This window comes from Ciconia boyciana, chromosome 26 (genome assembly GCF_034638445.1).
Source record: "Ciconia boyciana chromosome 26, ASM3463844v1, whole genome shotgun sequence".
NCBI lineage: Eukaryota > Metazoa > Chordata > Aves > Ciconiiformes > Ciconiidae > Ciconia > Ciconia boyciana.
Window position 1 is genome coordinate 3,268,512 of NC_132959.1, and position 17,427 is coordinate 3,285,938.

Sequence of the window (17,427 nt, forward strand, 5' to 3'; positions counted from 1 at the left end):
CACAGGGGGTGACACAGGAGCCCCTGTGCAGGGGGTGATGTTTGGGGGGCCCAGACCCCCCAACACCCCAGACCCCCCCCAGGCGTTGGGGAAATCTGTCGGAAGGAGCTCCCAAACCCACACTTTGGTTGGGGCGGGCAGAACTGGCAGCCCCCAAACCAGCCAGACTGATTGGGGGGGGGGTGTCCTTCCAGCCTCCCCCAGTGCCATACTGGGAGGGAGGGGCACTGGACTGGGAAAACAGGCACAGCCCCCATTAGTGTGTGCATGGGGGGGCTTTGGGGTTCAGCTCTAGCTACTAACCCAGGGGGGAGGGCTAGCGAGGGGGGGCACTGGAGAGAGTATATGTTAATATATTTTATTTAATAAAAGCTAAAACCCGCAGAGCGCCTGTGTGCGGCCGCCGGCTCTTGTGTCCCCCTGTGTGTCGTGTCCCCCCCTATTTATTGTCTCCAGGACAGGGACCACATTCATTTCCCCCAAAAACTGTGTCTCTTGTTGCAAAATGACTGTTCGGGACCCCCCACTCCCCCCAGTGAGATCCTGGGGGGGGGAGGGGGACAGGTGACACCCCAGTGTCCCCAGCCCCTGGGGGACCCTCCCTGCTCCCCCCCCCCCCATCCCACCCCCTGACCGTGCTGACTGTGTACAGATCTCTCATAAACAGATGGAGATGAAAGCTGCTCTGGAGGGTCGCGTGGCTCTGTGAGGGGGACGTTTGGGCGAAAACATGGCAAAAAGGGGTAAAATACCCCCCTGGGGAAGGGGGGGGCTTGGGGAGGTGCTGGCCGCAGGGCTGGGGCCACGGGGAGCCTGGGGAAGGGGGCAGGGGGAAGGGGACACGCAGCCCTCCGCCTCTCTCCGTTGGTTTTTATTGCATTTATATATAATATATATTCAAACTTTTACAATAATTTTAACTTGATAACATCCAAGTTCGATTTGGTTTTAATACATATAAAATTAGGCCTCTAACAGTGACGGGGAGCCCTCGCCGCCGCTCCCCCCCAGAAGAGATCTCCTTAAAAGTAAAAGAAAATTAAAGGACCTTCCCGGCTCCTGGGGGCTCCGGCCGCTGCCCCGGGGGGCCGGGGGGGCGGAGAAGGGCCAAACCAAGTGCAAATCACTGATATGTACAAACTAGACAAGCATCTCTCGGCAAACACCCCCGGGGGGGGAAGAGGGAGGGAGGTGGGGACGCAGCCCCCCCGGGGGGGCCGGAGCCCCCAGGGAAGAGGGAGCCCTGAAGGGTGCGAGGGCTGGCGCCAGGGAGGGGGCCGGGGCCCCCCCAGAAGAGCAGGAGAGGGGACCAGGGGGCCATGTTAGTACAAAAATCCTCTGCCCCCCCCCCCGCCCCACCCCATCTCTGGGTGGGTCCTGGGGAGGGAAGGGACCCCCGGGCCGAGGCTGTGCCGCCTCCGATGGTCTGGGGGGGGGCTGCGAGGATGAGGAGGGAGGGGACGGGGAGTGGGGGGGTCCTTAACAAGTCAATACAAAGCTCAAAGTGTTAGTAGGGATGATGTGTGCCCGGAGCCCCCCCGCCCCGGCCGGGGGGGCTCACGACGGCATGCACTGCACCCGGTCCGGCCCCTCTTCCTCATCATCCGAGGTGTCGGAGGAGCTGGGAGACTCGTCCGAGTCGCCGTCCGGCGCTCCCGGCTCTCTTCGGCGCTGCCGGGGGGGGGGTGCAGAGAAAGCGGGTAAAGGGGCTGGGGGAGCAGCAGGCAAAGGGGGACACACACACACACACAGAGGGGACCCCGGCACGTACCCGGTGATGGCGTCTCTGTCGCAGGTGGTGCATGAGGAACCAGAGCATGTGGCTGTCGAACATGTCGGTGTGGTGGAGGCTGTCCTCATCCCGCTCCAGCTTGTTCTTCTTGATCACCTGGGGCCAGGCGAGGTGGGGAGGGTCAGGGGCTGCGGGGTCAGGGGCTGCGGGGTCAGTTCCCCCCGGCCCTGCAGCCCCCCGACCCCCCCACCTCACTCTCCGGGTCTCACCTCCTTGAGGCCGGCCAGCTCGGTGGGATTCTCCGCCGTGGGTGCCCAAATCTTGACATCATGGTCGAGGCCGCTGGTGGCCAGGACGGGGAGGTGGGGATGGGGCTCCAGGCAGTTCACCTGGGGGTGAGAGAGGTGGGGGGTCACCCCAAACAGGGCACCGGGACTGACCCTGGCACCCACAAGCTCTCCGGTGGCTGCCCAGCCCGTCACCCTGGCCTCAGGTCAGGGTCTTGCACAGCAGCGGGAGGGGAGATGGGGAGCCCTTGTAGGGCTCGGTGAGGTGGGCTTCTCACAGGACCCCCCGGCAGGGAGAGGGGCTACCACCCCCAGCATCCCCGTGCTCTGGCTCTGGGAAGGGGGGGACACGCCACCCCCCACAAGCACACACCAAAATTTGGGGTGCCCCCGAGTACTTCACGGGGCACCAAGCCCAGTGCACCCTGAGAGGCAACGGGTGCAAGGAAGGCGGGGAGCCCCCACCCCGACAGCAAACCCAACAGGAAAGGGGCTGCGTCCATCCCAGGGCGCTGAAGCCCAGCTTCGGCCATCAGGGAGGTCCTGGGGCTGGATCCGGCCCGGCACCGGCTCTGCCGGCTGGGGGTGGCGGTGCCAGCAGCTGCCAGGAGCTGGCACGGGGCCGCGGCCACCCAGACAAAAGGCGACTGTGGGGCCAGCGGAGGAGCGGCACAGCGGGGACCGGCTCGGCCGGGAGCGGGAGGGAGCAGCGGGCAGGGCTCTGCCACCCGTCCCCGTGCCAGAAAGGAACCTGCTATCCCCTCGACGCCGGCCCAAAACCTGCTCCCCCTCCGCCTGCCCCGACCCAGGAGCCGGGGGTGCCACCAGCGCATCCCGTCCCCTCCCAGACCCGTGCCCGTGGGGGACGGGCACCGACTGCCGGGGCGGCACGGGAGACCGAGCGTCTGCCGGCTCCGAGCCGAAACCGGGCACGGATCCCCCGCCAGCGCAGGCAGCGGCCGCTCGGGACCGGACTGCTGTCGTCCGGAGCCTGGGAAACTGGGCGCAGGGCCGGCCCCGGTGCAGCTGCGTCCCTTTCCTGGATGTGACTGGGTGAGGACGCAGCTGCGCGCCCAGCGGGGAGCAGCGCTCGGATCCGGCCCGGGAGAACACAGCTCTCCCCACAGACCCCCCCGCGCCCCAGGGGGAAGGGTAGGGGGCTGCCCAGTCCTGGACGGCAGCAGCTCCGATGTCCCCACCCCTCCTTCGGTGACAGGCACCCCGTGGGCATCTGGGCGAAATCCCCGTGGGATTTGGTACACCAGAAGACCTCCGAGGTGCTGTGGCCCTGGCCAGCCTGCCTCAGCCGTCCCCGCTGCCGCTCCCCGGGCAGGAGCGGTGCCAAGCACTCCGCGCGTGGGGCACCGGGAGCCCACAGGGACCCCGCTTGGCTTTCGGTAGAAAAAGCACGAAAAGCGGCAGCAAATTCCTGCGGGCACGTGGAAGCAGCTTGTGCTGGATGCGGACATAAACCCCAGCTCGCAGGTGGCAGAGGAGCAGGGCAGCACGGCCTTGGGACTCACCACTCCTCCCTTGTCACCCTCCATGAACTGCACGATCTGGCAGGACGATTTCTCCCACAGGAAGATGTGGCCGCAATCGCTGCCGCTCACCACAAACTCACTTTTCGGGCCATAAAAATTGACGCCTTTCACTGAAAGGAGAGAAACAAGCAGCCCGAGGCCATCAGGAGCCGGGCAGCGCTCCCTGCCATGAATTCGCTTCCTGCCTGGCAGCCAGCGAGTTTCCAGGGTTACCGGCATGGATCTCTTCCGTCCCCAGACACATAATAGCTCATTCTTTGCAAGCCCAAGAGTTTGTGTTAAGGGTCTTTGAGAGGAAGATGAAACACAGGGAGCTGCAGAAGTAAGCTAAAAGCAGGCAATTATTCTTCCGGGTTGCTCTGGGGACGGCCCCCCACCTCCAGACTGCCCCAAAGCCTGGTTGCGGGCGTGAGGAGGGGGAAGCCGGAGCGAGCTTGGACCCGCTGGCTGCCGGGAATGGGATGTGGTGGTGGTGGGAGTTTGACAGTGACCTGGGGAGAGCCTCCGAGCCCCCCGCAGCAGGGGATGCAGCCTGCCGGGGCGGGAGGGGGGGGTCTGTACCAGCACCCGTCCCAGCTGGTCCTTACCAGTGGCATTATTGCGATGTCCCTTGTATCTCTTGATGTACTCCGCTCCGTCGCTGTGAGAGGAGTTGAAGAGATAAATGTCTTCATCGTTGTAGCTGGCCAACAGCTCTGGCGTAGGATGGAAGAGACGGGCGTTAGCAGGGAGCATGTGGTGGACGTGGTCTCTCTGCTGGGGGTGGGTGTGCCGCAAGCCCCCCGGGTGCCCGGCACTGCCTCCAGCACCCTCCCGTCCCCGGTGCCTCCCCAGGCCAGGACGGCTCCGCCCCACAACGCCGCAGCCCGGGGCACCTGCGACTCGTCCATCAGCCCCGCTGCGGGTCACTCACCCGAGCCGTCATGGCTGTAGACGAGACAGGTGATGTTGGCTTTGGACTCGCTGTTCACCTATGGAAAGCACAGACAGCTCTGCTCCCATCTCCTCCTCCCGCAGCGTGCCAGCACACCTACGCCGGCCATGTACCCGCTTAGAGAGCTTGGTGTGCGAGTGACTGCTCTGCAAGAGCTTTAAAGTCAGAGCATAAAAACGCTGCCTCTTCCTACACCAAGACGGGACTTTACTGACAGTGGAAGATTTGGGTCAAGGAAAAAAAAACAAAGCCCGGGCAGTTTGTCCATCCTCTCGAGCTGTTTTCCAGGCAGGAAGCCGGCGAGAGACTTGGCCAGCGAGCGCTTCTCGGCCGCTCCTACACGAGGCTCCCGAGGGAGCGCTCCGCAGATCTGGACGGCAAGGTCTGCCCAGGCCTCATCCCAGGCTCTTGCTCCGTGGTGAGCGCTGCCGGCACCAGCCCGGCTACGGGAGCTGGGCAAAGGCCGGTCCTGCTGGTGAGGCTGGCACAGGCAGCCCTGCTGCCGGCAGGAGACCTGGCTGCCTGTCACTCACCCCGCAGCAGAGGGAGTTCCCCCCCAGGTTTGCCCACCCCACACCAGGCTCGGCTTTGCTCCGTGCTGGCACACAGATGGGCACGCGAGCCGCAGAGCTGCGGCAGGGCTGCCGCCCACCCACGCAGGCAGCCGAGAGCTGATGGCCACCGTGGGATGTCCTCTGCCAGTCCACCCACCCGTGAGCTCTCCCACGCCACGTCCCCGCGGGGGAGGGACCCGCAGTGCCACCCATCGCGCCGATACGCTGTGAAATTGAGCTGCTTACCAAATGGTGAGGGCAGAACTTCTTTAGTACGCCGTTGTTCTCATTCTCGTCTATTTTCCGCTGGTCGTAAATCCTGGGGGAAGGATGGCAGGCATCTGGCACTCACTCGAGACACGAGGGATACCGAGCTGATGGGCACGGAGGGCCGGCGCTGCCCGCCTCTGCGGGCCAGGGCAGGAGGAGACCGGCAGAGCAGCAGCTCTCCCTGACCACGCAGACGCCATGTCTGAGCCAGCTCTGAAACCACGGCCTGCCCCGACGCTGGCCGGAGGCTCCGGCCCTCGCCAATGGATCTGCGGAGCTGCGAGCAGGCCCAGACCGGCAGGAGTCTCGGCCAAAGCAGCTTAACGTCACCTCTTGTTAGTCGGAGGCATTGCTGGGTGGCACGTGACAACATCAAAGCCTGCGTGCACACAGGCTGTGACCTGCGTTCGGGGCTGTCAGCCCGGAGGCTGCTCTGCAAGGGGGACGTGACTGCCACCGCGCTTGTCCCTCAGCTGGCTTGGGCTCCTCCGGGTCCCCAACCTCCCCGAGCCTCCCTGAATCGGGAGCCCACCAGGAGCTGCCCAGTGCCGGGGAAGCCAGGGGGAGAGGAGGCACCTGGATACGGGCCGAGGACAGAGAGCAGCAGAGAGGGGGAAGGAAGGGAGGCTGTGTTTTGAGCAACGATCCTGGCCTCTTCCGAAAGCTACCGAGCTAGCGAGGCACCGGCGCTGCTGTTTGAGCAGTCTGCAAGCCCATGTGTTGTTTCCATGCCCAGCGCCCCAGGAGCGGCTGCCTGCACGCCAGACACCCGCGTGGCTGGCACACCGGGGAGCTGATGCCACGCAAGCGATCCCAGCGGCAGGGCTGCGGCGTCCCCCCGCTCCCCGAGGAGCGGCCCCTACGCATCCTCGGGGAGCCAAGCGACGCCGCAGCTCTGCTCGCTCTCGGGGAGCTGGGAAGCGGGCAGGCTTGGTGCATGCACGACTCGCCTCTGCCCAAAACAGACGCTACACAAATCGCACCTTAAAATCCACTGGCTCCAGGGGAGCTCTGCGCTGATGCAGGGAGCCAAGGGGCCAGACACACGGACACAGCCCGGTCCCATGTGGGGGGCTGCCCCGAGTGTCTCGAAGGCCAGGGGGGCTTGCATTTGTCACTTAAGGAGCTTGGTCTCGCCGAAACCGAGACCTTCCCTGAGCCTTAATCTCATCTCCAATGCCCACTGGGCACCATCCGCAGGCGGGAGGCGGCGAGGAGGTTCATCGAAGCTCGTTAAGAGCACTACGAGCTCCTGAGGGAAGGCTCTCCCGGCTTCAGGGCAGGCTGGACAGCGGATCCCAGGGCTAAACCTCAAAGGATCCAAATCCTGTGCTATTAATCCCCCTTGTGTTCCTGCTGCTTATGGGAGAACAGGCTGCGGAGGCATTAATGATCGAAGCCACAAGCGTTTCTGGGGGGGGACATCAGAGATTTCAGAGCTCGCGGGGGTACCAACTGAGCCCACACAGGGATGTTCAAGTCCACTTTGGGGACTCGGTCTGGGTCCCCAGCACAGACTCACCTGACAAACTGATCTCTGCCTCCTACAGCAAACTGGTAGGTGTTGGCTGGGTTCACGTAGATGGTGTACAGACCCACTTTCTTCTCCTTTTCCTTTGTCACAACCAGTTTCCTTTAAGAGACGAGGAAAAATAACAACAACAAAAAAAATCCACCTCGAATTCAAAACAGGGTCCAGATGGGAAAAGCAGGAGCTGCGCGAGTCTCTTACTCACTCCCAGAAAAAAAAACACATAACAACAAAAAAAACCACCACCCAACCATTTCAGCCTCCCAGCTGAAGCTAGCACATGCTCCGTCTGCGACTCAAGCGGCGCAGAGTGAAATCATTCCCTGGCGTTTTCCTCCGAAATGTCTGAAAGGTTTCAGGGCCCAAACTTGAGCCTGACGGAGCCGGACAGGCAGCGGTGAGGGCAGAATCGGATTAACTCCAGAGCAGAAACGCTCTGCTGTTACTTTTCCCTACCCGTCTCGCTGTAATAAGGCCCAGATTTAACGAAATCCGACACACACACCATCCCCCCTCCCCCAAGGGCTCAATATTTCGGCTTTGCAGACACGAATACAAACTGAGGCAGCATACTCAAGAAGGAACAGCCAGCTCAAGCGCTTGTCTTTCTTCTAATTATACCGTTCGGCTTAATGAAAGATGGGAGCTGCCTACAGTCTGCCTGCAAACCCCTGCCTCCAGAGCGGTTTCACACTCGCAGGGTGACAATTCAATGCGAGCATCAAACCCAAACAGCAGCGTGGATCCCCACGAAGGAGGAGGAGGAGGGACAGACCCACGCCAGCCTACTGACCAACAGACTGTGCTCGAAACGGACCCAGCAAATGGGGGGGGGAGTGGGGATGAGGATTAAATGCGGCTGTTTTGAAACGCCCCGGCAGTTTTTGTCCTGGTTATGAAACAGATGGGTTTAAGGCTGTAGCCAAAAGCACTCGCACATACAAATAAAACCAAGCCACTGGGAGACGAGCGCCAAAGCCCTCGGTTTTAAGCAGGATCATCTTCAAAATAATATGCCGCTATATTGGAAAAGTACCGTGATACCAAAACCAGGCGTCTGTTTGAACACCCGCCGCAGATTTATTTTGGAAGCTTGTCAGAAACGACAGATCTCTCGGCGATACGGGTTAAGATCCAGCACGCACCACCCGGCTGCTTGCTAATTATTGTTTTTCAATTAACTGCAATAGCGCTCACGCGACAAGCGAGTCAGGCGAACCGCAAGCTCCGAGCTGCTGCCAGCGTGGAGAGATTTTGGTGCTGTGATTAATCAGCCACTTCACTGCGCAGAAGGAGCACAGGACCCTCGGTGCGGCCCCTGGAATGGGTAAATGGGCGCCAGATGGGCAGCCTTTGGCAGCCGCCATGGCAGCCACGCCTGCGCACGGACCTGCCGCGCCGGTATTATTTGTTTCCTATCTGAGCAGGGCCCCATCCCAGCGAGGATGAGGGTTCAAACACACTTGTCTGCGTTTTGCACTTGTCTGAAGCAAGGTTCATATCATATCCTCGCGCGAGATGGCCAGCTCCCGACCAGCCACCGAAAAGCTCTCTGGTCTGACCCCTGCACCTCAGGGAAGACAACACTGCTTGAAAGCCAAAAAATATGTTTTCCCACTTTATGCCCATGGAACAGGCATGCGCTGCCGTGGAAACGCAGCGGCATAAGTGGGACCCTCAGCCCTACGCAGCCGAGTGCCACCCGCTCGCAGGGGAGCCCCCCGGGACCCCGGATCTCCCTCCGGAGCTTCCCCGGTCCTGGCAGTGGGAGCGGGTAGAGAAATACTCACGAGGCAGGCCGGTCTTGTCTCAGATCAATGGTGAAGACTACAGCATCTTCACCTGCTGATAGGAAAGTGCATGGAGAATCCGGTTCTAGGGCCAGCTGGAAGATAAATACTTGGGCATTGGTTCCCTTTTTACCCAACAGAGTGGCAAGATCCCTTTCTCCCAGTAAACTGTTGGCTATTAACAGGAGTCGACGCAGCACCAAGCCCTCTATGCCCACGGCTGAGTGCCCACGTCACTGCTTTGCAGGGCAGAGAGACCCTCCTCGTCACCCTCAGAGGTGACAGTGATTATAAAGAAGCATTTAAGAATCGGTCCCTCCACGGCAGTGGCTCTGCCTTCACTATTTCTGGCAGCCAGTGAGCCAGGACGGTCCCCGGGTGTTTCGGGGGTCCCCAACTGCCGCCCGCCCCCTCCGCAGGCTGGTCTGGGCTCACCTTGTGCGAAGCTCCTTTGTGCTGCGCCACGCGCTTGGTGTTTTTGCAGCACTGCGTGGCGGAGAGCTCGGCCACCCGGACCTGGCCGTCCCGAGCACACATAGCCAGAGTGGAGTCGCCGCTGTTGGGGAGGAACTTGGCCTGGAAGAGAGCAAGCAGAGGGGCGGCTTTCAACGCCGGGGCAGGGGCTCGTGTACGCGTGGGTGGAAACGGGGTGAAACAGGAGAGAAACCGAGGGCAGCACCCCTGCCAGACCCCAACGAGCCCCAGATGCTCAGATCTGCAGGTAGCGACCGCAAAGCCTTGGCTCGATGGGCTGAACTCTCCAAGAAATCATCTCGGCCCTTTCTGGCGAGCACGGGGAGCTGGGAGCCTGGCAGAGACACTGCTAGTGCCAGTGTCCCTCCGAGCATGGGCTGTGCCTGGCCCTCCAGGCCCCTCTGGCGGTGGCAGAGCCACGGCACTGCCCACGCACCGGGCTGCCTGGCACGGCACGGCACGGCCTCCTCCGAACGCCCACGGCCGCTCCCAAACCTGCTGCTCAGCGGGGCCAGAGGAGCAGCAGGGGGAAGCTCTACAGGGAACGGGGTCACCTCACCCCGCCGTCCCCAGCCAGGGCTCTGCGAGACGGCGGAGTTCAGGGCACACCAGTGGGTTTTGATGGTTCGTTAGCACCGCACAGCAGCTGGGCTCCTCCCGCAGCCCTTAGCTTTAACAACACGTTTCTCCTGCCCCGCTCAGCATCGTCCAGCTGAAATTAGGCGCTTCTAGAGCAGGCACCTGCCCACCATGGGGGATCTTCTATCACCCCCAGCCCTCCGAGAACCCTCCCCGCATGCTCCTCACCTGGAAGACGTTGCTCTTGTGGCCGCTCTCAAACTCCAGCACCGGCTGCCTCCTGACCCAGTCCCACACCACCACTTTGAGGTCGTCACTGCCGCTGGCCAGCCACGTGCCACGCTGGTTAAAGTGCAGGGTGTTGACACAGCCCGTGTGGCCCTCCAGGCCGTGCTGGAGGCGGAAGCGTTGCACGAAGACCCTGGCCCCGCAGGCCTCGTAGACGAAGCGGGCGCTGGAGCCCAGCTCCCTTTCCCGGAGGGCATGGACCGCCTGCCAGCGGGGCTGGGGCAGCGCCGTGGTCTCCGAGGACACCCAGTCCTCCAGGGCCTGCTCGTCGTCAGAGGAGTCTTGGTCGTGGTTGGCACGCTTGCGCTGGGCACGGCGGTGGGACCGCTGGTCCTCCTCTTCGTCCTCCTCCTCTTCCTCCTCCGAGTGCGACCGGTCCAGGGTACGGTTCTCCTCATTTATGGAGTAGTGGCCCGTGTCGTCCATGCTGTCAGAGTCCTTCTCTTCCCCCGAGCTCTCTGTGTCCGTGTCCCGGCTCTCCGTGCTGGTGCGGTTGGGCCCCACGTTGTCTCCCGTGAGGCTCAGGCTAAGGTCGGAGGCCTCCACCTCAATGCCGGAGGAGGTTTCTCGGCCCTCCTCAGCTGACATCTCCTCCGGGCTGCTGGACAAGCTGCCTGCGTGGTGCAGACAAGGCCATGAGCCTCCCCAACAGGAGACCCCAGGCACAGGAAGACCCGTCCCCGCCAGCACCCTTACCATTCACTATGTCCGTCTTCCCCTCCATGCTGCTCCCTTTATCCGACATCGTGTTTTCCAGAGCGCTCACCCTGCGTACAAGAGAGGGAGAGAGCAGAAGCTGGAGCATCCCTGCCACAGCCAGTCTGCCGAGACGGGGACGTGCTGGCCTGTCCCCATGTCGGTGGAGCCACGCACACACCCATGGCATCACGGGCAGGTCTGGAGAGCACCACTTTCTAAGGGAAAAGGCAATCAGCGGAGGAAGTGGCCCGCACGAAGTGGCTACAGGCTTGGCGACCACACTCGATGCACGACAACAAAAGCTCATCAGCTATTGCCAAGAGCAGAGCGAACGGTAATGTCCCTTGGCCCCCACCGAGGCACCTGCGGATGGGTAACAGGGCTGCTCGCCACCATCCCCCAAACTCCTCTCCAGTTTCCAATTTGCTCAGACGCCATCGACTTAGCAGGGAAGCATTTCTGCGACCCGCCACACTGCCTCTCCTCCTGCCTGCGGGATGGCTCCCAGCTTCCACTGCCTGCACCTGGACCCCGCTTCACCTCTCGCAATAAGACAGGCGCTTCTCGGCTGGCGATCCCCAGCCACGCTCGGGGGAAGGAGGCGGCGTTGACTCCAGCTTGGCAGCAATTGCTGCAGCAGGGCGGCTGCACAACACACATCTCTGGCTCGGGGCGGGCAGGGAGGCAGGAGCAGGGCTCGGATCGCAGGCAGACGAGGCAAGGTGACTGGGAAGGCAGCAAGTCACGGTATCAAGAAACTTCTTGGCACCTGCAGACTGCAGGCAGTTAAAAGCTGCTCAAGAGGTTTTTTTTAACCCCAGCGACAAAATTTTAAACACTTTCCTACGCACAAAATCCTCCCGGCATCGCTGAGGGGTCATTTTCCTCCACGCCACGGACAGGACAGCGGCCCCGGACACCTGGCAAGCCCACCCAGCCTCCCCCAAGAGCAAACTTTGGCTTTTGGCACCCCCAACAACTCTGCTCCTCCCGGGGAGCAGGCAAGAGCAGAGCCAGGAGACGAGGCCAGGAGCTCCCTGGCATTTCCAGTTGCTCCAGGAGAAGTTCACCAATTCCTCATGAGCACACAGAAAACCAAAGGCAACCACGTGTTCAGCTCCCAGGCATTTCCCAGCCCTTGCTTTGGAGAGCTGGCTGCCACGGGGAGGGGAGGCAGGGGCTGCAGGAGCGGCGACAGCCCCGCTGCATCCAAGGACGGCGTCCAAAGCAGCCCCGGCTCCCCGCTGCCGCAGGGGCAGCTCCTGCGGGGCTCTGGCTGCCAAGTGGAACCGCCTCCACGCCCAGGGGCTGCAGGCCACCCCCAGGATCGCGGTGCCCATCACTTGCTGGTGGTCACACGTGGCTTTTGGTGAGAGCACCTGCCGGCAGAGCCGCCTTGCCAGGTTACACCAAGACATGGGAGGAAAACATGTCGGAGTCACGAGCAGCAGAGGTTTTGCCAAGGTGGAGGGAAAAAAAACCAAACCCATTTTATTTATGCTTTGCTCATTCTTTACTTTCCTTCTATTTTTAGTTAGACTTTTTCATACTTGGTTTAGCTGCTTGCTCTTAACCAGTGTCAGGGAGTCCGCTAAAAGTTCCCCGTTTACACGCAGGGAAAAGCCAAAGCCAGAACATCATTAGCACTGATTACAGCAAACACTCCGGAGACTAATCCTGGTTAGATGGGGAATTAACACCAGCGGAACCCTGAAGAGCCAAAGAAGGTGAAAGGCTCTGCCCAGGCTGGGTCTCTCACTGCCAGCCCGAGCACGGCTCCTCTGTAAGAAATGGGTGATTTAGGAGGCAAGTGGGGCTCGCTGAAGCTGCCAACCCGCAGGTACAGCTGCAGGGCGATGGAGCAGGGGCCGCCACCGCTGTCGCTGCCCAACAGCACCACCGGGGTGCCCGGGGAAGGCCTGGCTCTGGCTGAAGCGTGATAAAAGCTCTTACAATGTAGGAGCGTTTGTAAGGAAACCAAGTTTATGCCCTCTGCTCCCCGGCCCAAACCCACCGGATCTCCGCTCTGCGCCGGCAGCCAGACGCGGTGCCAAGCCAGTCCCTCCAGTGCCGGCAGCTCTCCGCACGTGAAGGCTTCGTGCTGGCAGCACGGCGGGGAGGAGAGCGGGTGTTCACCTCCCCCAAAGCGCCAAGGCTCAGTCCTACGAGGGAATTACTCACCGCCGCGGCGGGGGCAACTTGTGCTCGCTCAGCCGGCGAGTTCGCAGTGCCGCAGACGGTGCCCTGTGCCCGGCCAGGTCTGTCCCCGGGGGCTGCGGGCACACGGGCAGGACCAGGCAGGAGCTGGGGCAGGACTGGTTTTAATTTACTGCTCTAAGCAGCGAGGCGACTCCGTCCCTTGTACGGCGCCTGTCACGCTGGATGACTAAGGAATGGGCTCAAAACACCACAGTGCTCAGCTGTGACTTAACCCCCCGCCACCTGAATCGTTAGGAGATTGGAAAGTCCGTCAACAGGTCGACTTCCCCTCCGCTGGTTATTTTGCCTTCGGCAGCATTATTAATCCAAGGGGCTGGAAGAGTCTTTGCACGTACAAAAGGAATCAGGTTTGGACTTTGCTCATTGGTAGTTATTTTCCTCTGCCAAATTACCTATTCAGATCTGTCATTAACACTGTTTCACGGCAGCCTTTTCACGAAGGTGAGGAACAAGGAACACACTTTCAGAGGAGAGGAATCCATTACCAAATAATTAGCCTGACTTCACGTCTCATCCACCCACACCGGAGGACCGTAACCTGGCTAGGAAATTAAGAGAATTGAGAAAAAAAAGCCCTCAGCTGCCTCGGGGGAGCAGACTGCAGGGACAGACGTGGCCTCTGCCAGCGCCAGGGACACTGTGGGGGACACCGGGCTCCCCAGCCATCTTCTACGCCTGGGAGCATGACGCCAGCCCATGCCGGCTGCCCGGTACCGATGGATAGCTGGGCTGGGCGCTCGGCTCCAACAGCTCTGCATCAGCCTCCCCGGCCACCCACCAGCTCTGCTCGCAGGCGCCGAAGCTGTTCGCATGGCAGGAAGATTAAAGCGCGCGTCGACCAGCACAGCACGGCACAGCGCGCCGTCGGCACTCGAGGGCTCAGGCAGGGACAAACCGGCAGCAGGCGGACACGGGGGAACCCCGCACTCGAGTTACGGGCGGCTGGAAATGCAGACGGCACCGAAGGTGTCACTTCCGCCTCCCCAAACTGGGGAGCACTGGTGGAGGGAAGCAATGAAACACTGCTCGGTGCGGACCGGAGGGAGATGGGACACGGTCAGCCCTGCAGAGAGCCCCGAGCCCTCATCGAGAGATTTGAGCCCGTCACCGAGCTGCCAGCGCCAGGCCGGGTCTCCCTGCCAAGGCGGCAACGCCTCGGGGCAGGCGGCCAGAGCCAGCAAACCCAGCCCGGTTCAGGGCACCACGCAGAGCAACCCCGGGAGCCGACACGTGGGTTTTGCAGTTCCCTGGAGCCAACATCTGGACAGGATCACTGCTCCAAGCTTCACATGCTCAAAGCCTGACTCTCCAGCACCCTTGCGAGGGCCCTAAAAATATCCCTCCACATGCCACAGCCTCCCGGCTGCCTCCGCGGCCACCGGGATCGAGCTGCGGGTGCTGCCACAGCGCTGCTGCCTCCTCCCCCTGCAGCATGAATGGCCTTGACCCACCGAGCGAGCGCCTGGGGCTCAGCGGACTGCTGGCAAAACGCGCCGGGGCTCACGCCGCCGCGCCGCCCCACGCCCCCAAACCGGCACGATAGCGGTCAGCAACTCCAACAGTTGTGCCCAGGAGACAGTCCTTTCCGGCCTGAGCTGTGACCCCAACCTGTAATGCCACGAGCCAGCGGGACACAGGCCACGCGGCAGCTGCCCTTGCTGCCACCCCGATCCGCCATCCATCTGCGTCGGCACTTGGTGCCCCTCCGCAGCGCCCACAGGACTTGGCCACGCGCCGCGGTGTCACCAACCCAGCCGCTTTACGGCTGGAAACCCAGCGCTCACAGCCACTTTGTCCCTGAACGATCTGTCATTAAAATATTTACATAGCTATATAAACACCCAAATAGCCAGGCTCCGCGGGTGCTCAGCACCTGGGCCGCGCTACATAAAGCGGAGGAGCAACGGGGCCAGAAGCGAGCGCGAGGCATTTTCGACCCACCGAGAGCCCCTCACCTCAGTTTCCAACGCCCCGGCACACCGAGACGCCCACAGGACACCGTGGCGCGGCCTCATGCCTGCGTTTATGCCGGGTCCCTCCCGCGCACGTGTTGCGCTGGGCTCGGCTGAGCCTTTTCTATTTAAGGAAAGTTTTCTCATCGGACCTGGACGGAGGCAACCTCGTTTGTTCGCTGCAGAGGAGCCTTCCTTCCCCCCGAGATGGTGCTGGGGGGTTTAAACGCCCAATCAAGCCTCCTGTGACGAGCAGCTTTCCACCCCGAATGCCCCTCGCGGGGGAGAGGCCAGCCGGGTGCCTCCGGTTTGCCGAGACGCGGGCAGAAACCTGCCAGTGGGCCGCATTCAGGAGAGCCTTGGTTAATTACAAACCTACCCGGGAGCCTGGCAGGTCCTAGTGACGACGCTAATTAAGCAGCTTCCCGTTTGCAATTACATGGAGGTCCAGAATCCCCATCTTGGAGCATCCTGGGCACAGAAGCGTCTCTTTGGGGGACGCAGCACCCGCCTCCCCACCGCTTTTCCCAGCCATCCCACGGCACAGCCCCAGCTCCCCCAGTGCCTCGTGGGATGGCCTGAGCCCACTCCCAGTGCAGGCAGGCCCTAATTAACTGCAGCTAACGAGCACTGGCTGCCTCACCACGCAGCACTGCCCCTTCCCCGTCCAGCACCCAGGAGGAGGGAGGCTCCTGGCTCCCCAGGGGAAGCGGTGGTCCCGAGGCCAAGGAAAGCCGGCCAGCAGGAGAAATCCCACAGGAGCCAAGGGGCGAGCAGCCGGAGGAGCCCAGGGCCGCGCCACCGACATGAATAATTTGGCATCGTGAAGGAGACTGAGGCAGATGCAGCCCAAACGTCCACCTCTGCCGCACGCAGGACAGATGGACACGAGGCAAGCGCTGCCGGACTCGGGGTGGCCCACTCACCTGCGCAGCGGCGGCAGTGCCGCGGGCAGCGAGCGCCGAGGCCGGGGCTGGAGGTTCGCTGGCAGCTGACGGAAACAACAGGTTAAAGCCCGGCAGCGCAGGGTCCGGCCGCACCTGCCCCGGGGACCCCTGCTCCCTGGGGACACCCCTGGGGACAATGGGGACTGTCCTGGAAGGGAGGGGATGAGGAAGGCCCAAGGACAATGAGGTTTGGACCTGGGGGGCAGGAGGGACCCTCAGCCGAGCTCCCCCCCGTGACCAAGACAGCGGGACCAGCTCTAGGGCTGAAAGGGACCCCCAGTGTCCCCCCAAGGCACCGTGACACCATGGGGGCAACAGGGAAGGAGCCCTGGGAATGGGAGGGGGCCCTCAGCAGCCCCCCGAGGCAGGGCAACACCCTGGGGACAGCACAGGTCCCCTCAGTGTCCCCCCAAAGAGACGATGACACCATGGAGGCGACAAGGATCAGCCCTGGGGCAGAAGGGACCCCAGCGCTCCCTGAAAGGGTTGGTGACACCGCGGGGGCAACAGGGACCAGCGCTGGGGGCAAGAAAGACCACCCCGACACCCTCCCCAAAGCACAACGTCCCCACAGGGGCGGCAGGGACCCCCCCCCCCAAAGGCACAACGACTCCCGGGGGACAGGAGGGACCCCCCTCCCCCAAAGGCACAACGACTCCCGGGGGGCAGCAGGGACCCCCCGGTGCCCGATGACCCCACGGGGGTATCAAGGCCCCCCCAGCCGCCCCCAAAGGCCTGGTACCCCGCGGGGGCGGCGGGGCCCCCCGGGCTGGGCCCCCCCGGAGGAGCCCTCCCGGCCCGGCCCCGAGCGGGCCCCGCCCCCGGCCCCGCCGCCCAGCGGGTGGGGGAGGGGAGGGCGGCCGGAGCCGGGGCTAGAACCGCCGGTCAGGACGGGGAGGGGGAGGGAGGGGAGGCCCCGCACCGACCCGACTCCCGGCAGCTCCCGGCCGTCGCTCAGGCGCGGGCCCCGCGGCCGCCGGCTGCTCCTCCGCCACCGGCTCCGGGCCCAGCCGCCGCCATCTTAGTGCGCCGCCTCCGCGGGACGCTTTACGGCGCCGCGGCGGCGCTTTACGGCAACGGCCGCTGCGCGACAGCGCGCGACAGCGCCGCCCCGGCCCCGCCGTCGCCATGGCAGCGGCGACCCCTACCCCGTGTTATCGTAGGGTCGCCCTGTGCCCCCTCCCCCCAATGTTATTGTAGGGTCGCCTCGTGTGTGTCCCCGTGCTATTGTAGGGTCTCCCTGTGCCCCCTCAATGTTACTGTAGGGTCCCCCCGTGCCCCCCACCCCATGTTATTGTAGGGTCGCCCACCCACCCCCGTTTTATTGTAGGGTCACCTCGTGTCCCCCCCCTTGTTATTTTAGGGCCACCCACCCCTCTGTGTTATTGTAGGGTCACCTTGTCGTGTCCCCCACCATGTCACTGTAGGGTTGCCCCATGTCCCCCCCATGTTATTGTAGGGTCGCCCCATGTCCCCCCCCATGTCACTGTAGGGCCGCACGCGCCCCTCCCCTGCCCTGCTACTCGGGGTCCCCCCCGTCACTGCAGGGTCACGCCGTGACCCCTGCATTTCGGCAGGGTGCTGCCAGCCACCCCTGCCTCGGTTTCCCCAGCTGGGAGCCAGTCT

The 17,427-nt window shown here is 62.9% G+C and overlaps 1 protein-coding gene across 2 annotated transcripts; it reads right to left on the minus strand.

Annotated features, from left to right (window-relative positions):
• Positions 1 to 842: 842 nt before the first annotated feature.
• On the minus strand, positions 843 to 16,876 carry DCAF8 (DDB1 and CUL4 associated factor 8). 2 transcript variants are annotated; one of them, XM_072846804.1, is made up of 14 exons: positions 16,728 to 16,876; positions 15,781 to 15,845; positions 10,680 to 10,750; positions 9,924 to 10,597; positions 9,078 to 9,218; positions 8,643 to 8,737; positions 6,844 to 6,954; positions 5,298 to 5,370; positions 4,477 to 4,534; positions 4,151 to 4,258; positions 3,543 to 3,673; positions 2,002 to 2,121; positions 1,772 to 1,888; positions 843 to 1,671 (listed from the first exon to the last, which is right to left on the minus strand). In XM_072846804.1, exons 3-14 carry the CDS (start codon positions 10,726 to 10,728, stop codon positions 1,558 to 1,560), a joined length of 1,791 nt encoding a protein of 596 aa, XP_072702905.1. In that variant the 5' UTR covers positions 10,729 to 10,750; positions 15,781 to 15,845; positions 16,728 to 16,876; the 3' UTR covers positions 843 to 1,557. The 2 variants fall into 2 exon arrangements, with proteins under 2 accessions (XP_072702905.1, XP_072702906.1); XM_072846805.1 differs by lacking the exon at positions 15,781 to 15,845 and having other exon boundaries at positions 16,728 to 16,871.
• Positions 16,877 to 17,427: the final 551 nt, after the last annotated feature.

Coding starts and splice junctions, on each gene's coding strand:
- DCAF8 (XM_072846804.1), bottom strand. CDS start 10,728: ATGTCGGATAAAGGGAGCAGCATGGAGGGGAAGACGGACATAGTGAAT. Junction 3,674..4,150: donor ACATCGCAATAATGCCACTG/GTAAGGACCAGC, acceptor CTCTCCTTTCAG/TGAAAGGCGTCAATTTTTAT. Junction 1,672..1,771: donor GACAGAGACGCCATCACCGG/GTACGTGCCGGG, acceptor CCCCCCCGGCAG/CGCCGAAGAGAGCCGGGAGC.